This window comes from Cottoperca gobio, chromosome 20 (assembly GCF_900634415.1).
Source record: "Cottoperca gobio chromosome 20, fCotGob3.1, whole genome shotgun sequence".
Taxonomy (NCBI): Eukaryota; Metazoa; Chordata; class Actinopteri; order Perciformes; family Bovichtidae; genus Cottoperca; species Cottoperca gobio.
The window spans coordinates 16,662,523-16,673,625 of record NC_041374.1 but is presented as its reverse complement, the minus strand read 5'-3'; the positions used below and the strand labels follow the sequence as shown (position 1 = coordinate 16,673,625).

At 37.9% G+C, this 11,103-nt stretch overlaps 1 protein-coding gene across 1 annotated transcript; it reads right to left on the bottom strand.

Moving 5' to 3' along the window:
* Positions 1-243: 243 nt before the first annotated feature.
* Positions 244-10,838, bottom strand: LOC115025798 (C-C chemokine receptor type 3-like). The gene is made up of 4 exons (XM_029458259.1): positions 10,542-10,838; positions 4,228-4,283; positions 3,791-3,829; positions 244-2,035 (listed from the first exon to the last, which is right to left on the bottom strand). Exons 1-4 carry the CDS (start codon positions 10,836-10,838, stop codon positions 1,180-1,182), a joined length of 1,248 nt encoding a protein of 415 aa, XP_029314119.1. The 3' UTR covers positions 244-1,179.
* Between the last annotated feature and the right edge of the window lie 265 nt (positions 10,839-11,103).

The following is an 11,103-nucleotide window of genomic DNA, read 5'->3' as shown; positions in this document are numbered from 1 at the left end:
TAGCAGGTTTTAAAGTTTTTACCAAGGTATTTAACAAATAAATTCTAAAATGCAATGGGGAGAAGAGTCCATTTTCTATTATGGGTGAACTGACCCTTTAAATTTAGAAACTGAAAACATTGTTAGCAGAAACCGAATGTTGTTTGTGGAAATGATATGCAATATGTTTATGAATCAAACACTGTTCCTGAGCATTTTTTAGGAAACAAGTTGAAGGGATGTGAAAAAGAGATGCATGTAGCCTACCGATTCAAAGGTTATTTAATGAAACAGCTGAGATTTACACAGGCAAATGCAAGAGCCAAGTCAAACAAAAACAGATAGATATACTGTATAATAGATAGAAACAACATAAAAAATCAAATGTCGATGAGTGTGCACATTTGATTCATTGTTTTGCAGAAGAACACTATGCAGTATATGGAGAGTTACAATAAATGGTTTATTTTCATTACTGTCTTCACTATCAATAATCTCTACTGACAATGGAGACTTGTAGAAGAAAACACAAGTAGCCCTAGCTGACCAATTACAGTTCTCCATGTGGTATCTCTGTATATCCATAGCCATGACGTGTAGTTACATTTTAGAAGAGGCACCCATCAGCTACACCTTAATTTTTTTGATACAGTTGTCGTGCTAATAAATCAGAAGTAAGGGGTGTTCGCTTTTGTGGTGTAATATTGCCACTGAGAGTAATCCGGGGTTTACAGATCTGTCCAATATCAATGTTCTTATAATCACACACACACTTCATTTAGAGCTTTATTAATCAACCTGTGACCACTAAAAGGCAGAAAATCACCAAAAACTATTTACAAATGAACTGCTTCAATAGAAAAGCGAAACAAGGGCAAGCTTGGCAAATCACATTATGTCTAAACAGTTCAGCCAAAGAAATATTTACCTAAGTCTTCAAAAGGTGAAAATGATACAGAGCAGGAGTGGTATGATTTTCATTGGCGAACCATATTTGACATTTCTTTTATTATTTATTATTTGTGCCATCATGGCACATAAAGAGGTGACAGGAGCTACAATGTTGACTGGACTTTGACAACAAACGTTCAAAAAATCAATCAAAGGCTTGAGAATGGTGAAATTAGCAACATAGCTAACCAGAGAGTAGATGTAACAGATAGTTTGCCAGTACTTAGATACATAGGGCTTTCCCATTTGCTAAAGCTCATTTCGTGTACTTTTTGTAGACATATTGGTTTTGCTTTGTTGACTGACAGAAATATGGTTCTTTAACCCAGGGAAACGTTTCACCAGCAGCTGTCTGAAATAGTTCTGGAACTTTTTCCCAACAAATGTGTAGAAGATAGGACTGATGCAAAAGTAAATGTAAGCAATGACACGAGTGATTTCAAGAGCATAACCCATTTTCTGCCTTTCCTCATAGGTTGTAGCTTCATCATACATCAGCATTACAATGTTGAATGGGGTCCAGCATATAAAAAATAGCAGAACGATGACAAATATTAACCTGACTGTCTTGAACTTGGTAACTATCTTGGACGACATGACAGTGATAGCGATCCTAACGTAGCAGTAGATAATAACAGCCAGAGGAAAGATCAAGAAAAGAAAAAGTTGAATGTAAAATCCAGATCTTCTGAGCATCTGCATATTAAAAGAAGATAATTCACCAGGAAACTCCTGACAGTACGTTGTGGTCTCGAGATATTTAAAAGTGGAGTAGAGAATCATCGGCCTGATGCACGCCATGCCGCTGACCAGCCAAACCGCAGCGCAGGACATTACCGCATAGCTTCGATTCCTCACTCGAGCCGCGCTCAAGGAGTATACAACTGCGAGGTGTCGGTCGAAAGTCAAAAGAGTTAGAAAGAGGACCGAACTGTAGAAGCCCAGATAGTAACCGGCACCAACAATCCTGCACATGACATCGCCGAAGATCCAGTAGGAGAGCTGCAAGTAGACACCCTGGAAGGGAAGGCTGCTCATGAAGATCAGGGAGGACACCACCAGGTTCACCAACAAGATGTTGGTCACAGTGGTCAGCTTCTCAAACCTAGGAAGTGATCATTTCAACAGTTAGATGGAGAAAAAGACTAAATGCTTATTGGTCAGACAATCCTTTTTGACACTGATGTTTCACACTGACATTGATGTGGTTTCTTTTTACTTTAGAAATCTGCTGCAGCTACAATTGGCCAGGAAACAATGGCAAAAAATAATAAAAACCCACATGCTGCTATTTAGTGCTCAATTATTTAATAAATATTGACATTACATGTTGGTGACTGTGTATTCTTTATAGCTGGAGGTCATATAGCTGGATGTCATTTATATGGTTCTAAACTTTCTGTGTTTTACAGATATGCTATCTTATCCTTTAGGGATAATACAAAGCATTATTTACTCTCCAAAGGCATAAGTTCTTGTGCTATTCTTCTGGCAGCTCGGATGACATTCTCAGTGTTGACTTTATCTCCAAATCCAATCTCTCTGTGCTCTAGAAGTATAGATATTTCAGCTGTTTCACAAAGAATAATTGGGAATGAGAATGTTTCTTTTAACATTCTTGGAACTAATAATGGACATTCTACAGATATTTCACAGAATTAGTGAAAACTTTCACCTGCACATGTCAGCATTCACCCATTTACACACGTTCATACAGAGTCAGTTGCTACCATACAAGGTGCACATCAGCTCGTCAGTCTACATCTTGCTTTTAGCTATTTCAGCTTTTCCCTGGGTCAGATCTAGATTTAAACTAAAGTGGGGATTATTATTATATTATAGTTACTGAGGAATGTTTTTTCTCCATATTGTTCAGCACTAAGAAATACAATCATACATAAATCATACTGCAAATTTAAGATCTGAAATGGAAACAGGAAACAAACATTCCCAGTTTTAGTGAATCGTAACCCCTATTCTGAGGGGTCAAGGCACCAAGGAATGATAATGATATTGATAGAATATTATTTCACTCTTGTCTATATTTTAAAAAGCATCACTCAAACAATGTTGATATTTGTTAATTGGGTTTTTTTTTATGTTAGTTTTCAGAGCTATGACTCATACCATAGAAATTTGCTGACATAGCACCTCTACACCTAATAAAATACTGCATTAAAAACACTCTTTCAGTGTTTCCATGAACACCAGAAATATTTGTTTCTTTAAAATGTCTCTTTAGATTCTGGTTGATGGATTGGGCAATACATAAAGTACCATGTAATTGTACACACTGATATTTTGTCTACCTCATTTATAACAAGTGAGGGTGGTCAAAATAGGTTTATAAAATAGGGCTTAATTTACATACAAAATGCAGATTTGTAAAAAAAAATGTGTCCTTAATGGGGAAGAAAGTATTGTTTTCATCAATTAAAATATAAAGATTAATTTCAATTCAAAGCATATCTTTAAGATTTTATATCAAACCCAATTTTGGATTATTTTTTTTTAATATGGTCTGCATTTTTTCACTTCGCCATTCAGTGTATTTACATTCCGTTACCTCGCTCTAGTTTATTGTTAATGTCGGGCGTCACCATTTAGCCACAAGTTTCACAGTTACAAAGTTTCAATGTTACTGTCTGTAATTTGTTCTAGAAGGTAAATCAGTAAATGGTTTAAAATTGACCCATTGAAAAAACTGTTGCAGGCTGTTCATACACTTGCTACCTCTAACTGCTTCAAACGGCAAAACCAAACCACCATTTATTTGTGACAGATTCATTTTAAATGACTTTTGCAGTATGTTCTCAGTGTTTTCACTTAGGCTGCTTAGAGTCTGTGTTGTACCACTCACCGATAGATAATGACCAGGACCAGCCCGTTGCCAAAAAGACTGAAGAGAAACATAAAATAGAAGAGGATTGAGAGCTGAGACCCCAAATAGTTGACAGCGTCCTCCGGTGTGGCTTGCTCAGTACTACCGTAATCATAATAAAACGTTGTAGTTTCCATCTTTATCTCAAACGCTGGTCAGAAAATCTGTCAGAAACACAAATGCAGCCTCAAACATAACATTCACAGCACGATACAGTCAGTAAGAATTTTAAATGATAAAATTATCAATAATTTAGAAATGCTTTGAGGTGAATAAGTGCTATTAAATGTTGCATGTGAGCTTGCAAATAAGCAGTGCTAGAAAACAATGCCTTTAACTGAGAATCTCCGAGCAGCACAGGATATAAAAGCAGATGTTAGTGGGAATGAATATCATGCTAAACTAAGCTGACTTACCGTGTGGCCAGCAGAGAAGCTTCTGCTTGTTGTCTGACTCTGAAGGCCAGAGCTGTCTGAGTCACAGTGAGTTCAAGTCACTTCATGATAAGTCAGCCAGTTACGGGAAGGAAGTAGCACATTCAGTAAGTGTGTGTATGAGTGTATATGAGTGTGTATAAGGGGGGAGGAATTGGCAGAAAGCACAGCATTGCATCAAAACCACATTCGAATATCTTCCTTGGACTGTTCAGTTGAGACTCTAAAGGTGTGCTCATGCAGACAGTACATCTCATGTTACTATGTCTCAAATCCCGTGAGAATAACTATCTGCAATGACCATCTTCATGTTGGAATAGAGTTAGAGGAGTCAACGCCACGAAGTAGAAAACAACAAGACTAGGGGGTCTTGTGCTGTGTTGGAACGTACTGCATGCTGCTTACTAAATTAACAATTTAGTATGATTTTACCTGCAGACTGTTGAAGTATCAAGCAAGACGTATCACATGACCAAGCCCCCCCCAACAGCATCTCCGTTACATCTCCGAAAAAGTCGCAGGAGATAAACAGGCCAGATATTGGGAATCTTAATAGTAACTTTCTCGCCTGAAAACATATTTAAACATATTAAAGTGACATGTTAACAGCTTTTCTCCTTACTCAAAATCTCACATGGCTCAAGGCACCCAGTATGTGTATAAGTATGTGCAGAGAGGTAAGACGGCTTACTCTACATATTCTTGCTAACTTTGTATACATCCAGGCATTTCACGGTCGCACAAAATTCACATACTGTGCAGTTTTAACAAACTACATACTCAATTTTATGTTAAACTAAGTTTTAACCATACGAAATATGGTTTGTTCTTGATATTGTATCAGTGTAATATTAATGGAAATATTTGTATAGTAGTGTGCCTCGCAACCTTTTTTGGTCTTAAGGTTTTCCAAATAAAGAGGAAGAGATGTGTTTCCCACTGATGACGTCACCGGTGATAAACCACTCAAACTCCCACACTTCAGCAGAATATTCATCAGTCATTCAAAACTCCAACAGTTATCATAGATAACATATTAGTTCAGATCACATTTATCTGAACATGAAGCTGCTAGACAAGAAATTCTCAGACAAATGTCATATGAAAATACTTTATGTATAATTTCTATTTTGTTAATTTGTAGTATTTTATTGTTAAGGTGATTTTTCTAGCAAATGTATTTTGACATTATTTGTGTGCAGCCAGAAAGTAAAGCTCTGTTTAATAATGTTGTTAAAAGATGCAAATGTAATGTAGTGTAATGTTAATGTAAATGTGTGAGTTGTATTGTGGTGTGTCCTGCTACCTGTATTGTGTTATATATACTAACTCTATTTGCATTAAAACTGTTCAGGTTTACACAGCATGTTGCGGTGTATTTTTGTATTTATAACAGCCTTTACTCTTATATTTTGTCTCTTTTAAGCTAATGGATGGACATGGACATTTCCCTCGGGATCAATGAAATATCTATCTATCTATTGCAGTCAGTGCTTCCTTCTGTCTTAAGGTTTTCCAAATAAAGAGGAAGACATTTGTTTCCCACAGATAACCACTCAAACTTGTGAACTTTCAGCAGAATTTTCATAATTTATTTAAAACACCAAGATCTAAGTGATGTTACACAACATTATGTTGCAGTGTTAACTGGGTGTTTGGTTAGCTCCAAGCTGCACTGTTGCAGTCAGTTCTTTCCCCCTTCAGATGGTTCTGTGTAGTCATATCATGTCCACACCTGCATTGTATTTTTCAGTTCAGTTCAGTGCAGCTTGTGAGTGATTATAAATTATGTTTTTTAGCATCACCTATTCACTGACATTGACGATGTGCCCTTTATGTTTCACACATTGCAGGTGCTATTACTGTAAGAAATTAAAGACAGAGAATACTGCAGTTAAATGTGCTGATGATTCAGTTATTGTCCGCATCCGTGAGGGAAGGGAAGGCAGGTCATGGACTTAAAGTGGATACTTTGGAATAAAAATGTTTTTAATTAAAATGAAAAGATGAAAGAAAAGCAAAGAATAAAAATTAAAAAACCTGACAGTGAAAACCTGACTGCAAAATTGCAGGTGTTGACAAAGCAAACCCATGAATGCCACTTACTGTACAGGCTTTCATTTGCTCACAGCATTGACATATGTCATTAAGAAATTCAACAGCAAAAAATTTAAACAGGACCCTCACTTTGAGCAATTTTCATTGGATCTACTTCCTACCAAAGAAATATGTTCCTGTTTCCCTCTTTTGTTATTGAGGTCAATTAGTCAGCCAACCTACACGTCAAAGGGGATTGTTCATAGCTTTCAGAAATATAGGGCTGCGACCAATTGTTTTCATTATAAATGTATCTGTTCTGCAAACACAAGGCAGGGTTAATGCAGTTTAAAGTAACAGGTTTCATTGTTCAAGTCTTATTAAACCAACTTTACCCCTCAGTGCCTCAAACGTGTGACAGATGCAAAACTAAAGAAGTAACCCTGTTACATTTATTTATGTCCAATGTTAGATTTGTTTTGGTATATCTTTGTCCTCTTTTAATAATTTATTTAAACGCAGTATTCTTCCCCACAGATAGAATTTTTGGATGATCGAAGGACACCAATAATTCCCAGGGACATCTTCAAATTGCTTTTCTTATCTAACACCAATCATTGTAAATTGGTTATCTTTGGCTTTTTGCTGGTGTTTATATCTAACTAATATAAAGCAGAGAAAAGCATCAAATCCTCATATTTGAGGAGCTGAAACCAGCAAATATTTATGGATGGCTGAAACAAAAGGGTGAAAAGGGTTGTCCATTACTTTCCTGTTGATGGACTGAATAAATTAATAGACTAATTGTTTTAGCCTTAGAATTAATGTGATCTGACACTGCAATCGGCTGGAGGAAAACAAAACAGCTTCTTTGTTTGTTTGTAAGGGTCATTGGTGATAACATAACTACGGTGATATTCAATATATTTTCCTTATTGCCAACAAATCCCATTAAAAGACTCACATCAACAATGAAATATCTACTAAGAAGTATTGTGTGTGTATCTAAAAGAGACTGTATGTAAGAAGTGGATATAGTCACCGTGAGGTCAACTATTGGTTTGTGAAATACCGTTTTGAAGGCTCAGATTTGATATATCAATCTATTTAACCCTAAATGGAACCATGATTAACAAAATAAACATCATGCTGTGTTGAAAAAGACTTGAAATTAGTGATTGAGACAATAAGGTCATTAGCTAAATGTTTATTGAGGTAATAAATTGAAGTGATTAAGTCTTATAGACTTTCTTATAGACTGCGCCTGCAACTGGCCATTAGAAAGAATGCAGGTTTAAAGCACTTCCCCATTGGCTTCACTTTTTAGACCCGGAGGTTTAATCCCGAATAAATTCACCAATTTTAATGAAAAGAAAAATAAGACTTTGACATGACTGTGCTTTCGTACTGATGATAGAAGGTATCTTATGATACATTTATCATGGAAATAATTATGGTACATTTAATTTCTCCAGCCTTTATTATGGTGTACCCATAAAAATAGAATTGGGAGTTTTGTATGATCCACTGTTGCTGGGGATTTGAATGGAAATATGTTGATCATGCCAGACCCACCTCACCCAGATGTACCAATCACTGGGATGAGGAAAAAGGCAGCTCTTGTATTTTCAATTGTAAAAGAGATACTTTTTAGTCCTATAGCCTATTGTTGCCTTTTTGGGAAATTGTTTGTTCAGTGTAATAGTGAATAGAAACGTTTGAATTGTTCCTTATTTTTATATAAATAAATAGTTTAACAAAGTTGCCATTGGGCAAAATGCATCCCCATTTTCCAGCAAAACGATTCTGTCTGTCTTTGACACTTCAAATGACCTGCTTTTCAAAATAAATAAAAAGAAACATATCCTCATGCATTTCTCTGCTTTTTTTGTCTCTACTGAATTTACACTTGAACTGTGACTCCTCAACCGTGGAATGAATCGAACCATGACTTCTGTGTACCGTTAGTTAGCACTGATTGCAACTTCTTGTTGACGTTTTGTCATCAACCTGCACAGTTCTCAACAGTGCATCCTTTATTATGGAAAGGAGGAGTGCTAATGTGAGCTGTCTCTATAACAAGGGAGGAGACGTCAGGTTTATCTCTCAGTTGTGTTGTTAGCCCCTTAGCGTTCAAAGCAAAAACATTTTCCTTTTTTCTTTTGTTACATTGAACATGACAAGGCCACTCTCCTGTATGGTCGGTGTGGGTTGTACCTCGCTCAGACATGCAGTTTCTGGCTGTGGGATTTATCTGTTACTCTCACCACTGTAGGTCATGGTTGTGGCCATAGAAACCTTAGTAATGTAGCCTTGTTGATTTAGCATTTAACAGACACGCACCTACCATCCTGTACTTCTGTAAAACAAGTCTTTTTTAAACAGTTAATGCAGATTATATCACTATATATTTTTTTTTTTTGTCAAAAACAGCAACATGATAATGATTTGTCCCCACAGAGGGCACAGTCATGTTTAGAAGCAAAGAAGATTACACCTGAATGCCTCCGCAGTGACTAATATGAGCATTCCGTTCAACAGCCAGGTTCTTTAAGAACACTCTGATATCACCAGCCACTGGTCCCATATGTTTGAGTGTGTATATCAGGTTCAGTGAGTTCAGATGCGTGAACTGAGCTGATGGGGGATTTGCGCATTAAATGTCGTACCAAAGGCACGTTAACAGTCTTAAACGAGGGAGAAAGGAGATCAATGCTCACTCACTAAACCCGCTCAGATCTCTGTCAGTGGATTTGGACAAACAACCCTTCTCCTCCATTCCTCAACCCAGCTCATGATGAGCATTAGCTTGCACATGATGGAATTATTCAAAGAAGTGCATCTTCATACTTTGCTGCTTCTACAAATTACCGGAGCTACAGAGGCAGAAACTTACAGAAAGGCTGGTGTTATTCTATATTTTTCATATAGTCAATGTTAGTCCATCTCTCAATACTTTATAACTTCCCTACCCTTTCTCTCCTCTTCAAGGTCATTAGTTCTTACTGAAGACATAAGTCTTTTAAAAAATACCTCATAAATATATTGTTTGTTTAAAAAAAAAAACAGCTGGATGCTAACAGGAGGACATATTGCATTTGTTGGGAACTATTTTAAGCAGCGCATTAATTCACATTCAGCTCTCTAGTAAGTATTTGGAGCAGTGGGACAGTGTATGTGGGATTGAATAATAATAAATTGCAGGGTGTGAGTTCCTCTAATAACAGTCGAAAAAGACGATTTAGGGATAAAGTGGAGTCTGACTACAAGGGCTCCAACGCTAGAAGCATGTGGTCTGGACTAAAAACAATAACAAACTATAAAAGGACAACGAGCGGTGCTGAAGAAATGTCTGCATCTCTCCCAGATGAACTGAACACTTTTTATGCACGTTTTTAGGGCTCCCCGGCTGTGGAGGTATAGAAGGCTCAGGATCCCTGCCCACTGGTTTTAACCAGGACAGATTTCTGCAGATCTTTCAAAAGGATTAACCCAGACAAGGCTCCTGGACCTGACGGCATCCCTGGCTGTGCTCTTAAGGTATGTGCAGTTCCGCTTGCAGATGTGTTCACAGACATTTTTAATAGGTCACTGTTCCAGTGTGTAGTCCCCACATGTTTAAACTGTCCACCATCGTTCCTGTCCAAAAAAGACAAAAAGCATCTGCCTCAACGAATACCTCCCAGTAGTACATAATACAAGTACACATGTATATTAAAAGTAAGTAGCAGCATTAAAAGGTAGTGAATATATAAAAGTGGTTGAGTAGTGGCCGGTAATTTACCATAATAAATTATTTTAAAAAGATAAATTGCACATGGCAGTGATAATTGCACAACAGTGGTAGAATAGTGTGTTGTTGGTGTGGTGGTCTACCAAGGGCCGTGGTGATTGCACAGTCTGACATGGAGAAAGGACCTGAGGTATCTCTCTGTGAGACACCATGGATGAAGCAGCATGTCGCTGAAGGAGCTAACCCAGTGCAGACAAAGTGTCTTGGAGGGGGGGGACATGTTGTCCAATAGAGATGACAGCTTGGCCGTCATTCTCCTGTCTCTCACCATCTCCAAAGTGTCCAGAGGGCTCCCCAGGACAGAGCTGGCCTTCTTAACCAGTCTGTTCAGTCTCTTCCTGTCAGCAGCCGAGATGCTGCTGCCCCAGCAGACCACTCCATAAAAAATAACATAAAAAAAGCTGATGCCACCACAGAGTCAAAGAAGCATCAAGTGCTTTAAGGGGTTAGTCAAAACGTTCATCACCTCCTGCTCAACACCGGAGCCCCTAAGCGCTGCATGCTCAGTCCTCTTCTCTACTCCCTGTCCACGCACAAATGCGTGGCCACACATAGCTCCAACACCATCATCAAGTTTGCTGACGTCCCAACCGTCATCGGCCTGAACACCGATGGCAACGAGACGGCGAACAGAGCCCCGACATCTTGATGCCAGGACAACAATCCATCTCAACGTCAGCAAAACAATGGGACTACAGTGGAGAGAGTCAGCAGCTTCAGGTGGCTCGGGGTTCACATCAATGGGGACCTGTTCTGGACTCATTACACCTGTATCACACCAGCTGCATCACGGCCTGGTAGACCACCAGGGACAGTTTTATTCAACAGGCCATAAAACTATTGAACTCCTGAGCTTACATATTTACATTATTTACATATGTTTATAGAACACACACCTGTTTATTAAACATATCCACTGTTGTATTACATCTTCTTTTAAGAAATGCCCTCTATTATAAAAATAATAAAGGATAATCAATGTTTTCAGCAACATTGGTCGACATTGTGTTTGTAACCAGGAAAATGGT

What these genes read in the sequence shown, in the direction of transcription:
- LOC115025798 (XM_029458259.1), bottom strand. Translation starts at nt 10,838, where the DNA reads ATGAGTCCAGAACAGGTCCCCATTGATGTGAACCCCGAGCCACCTGAA. An exon ending in GCTCCGGTGTTGAGCAGGAG is followed by an intron (nt 4,284 to 10,541) that starts GTGATGAACGTT and finishes ACTGTGACTCAG; the next exon opens with ACAGCTCTGGCCTTCAGAGT. An exon ending in GTCCTGGTCATTATCTATCG is followed by an intron (nt 2,036 to 3,790) that starts GTGAGTGGTACA and finishes ATCACTTCCTAG; the next exon opens with GTTTGAGAAGCTGACCACTG.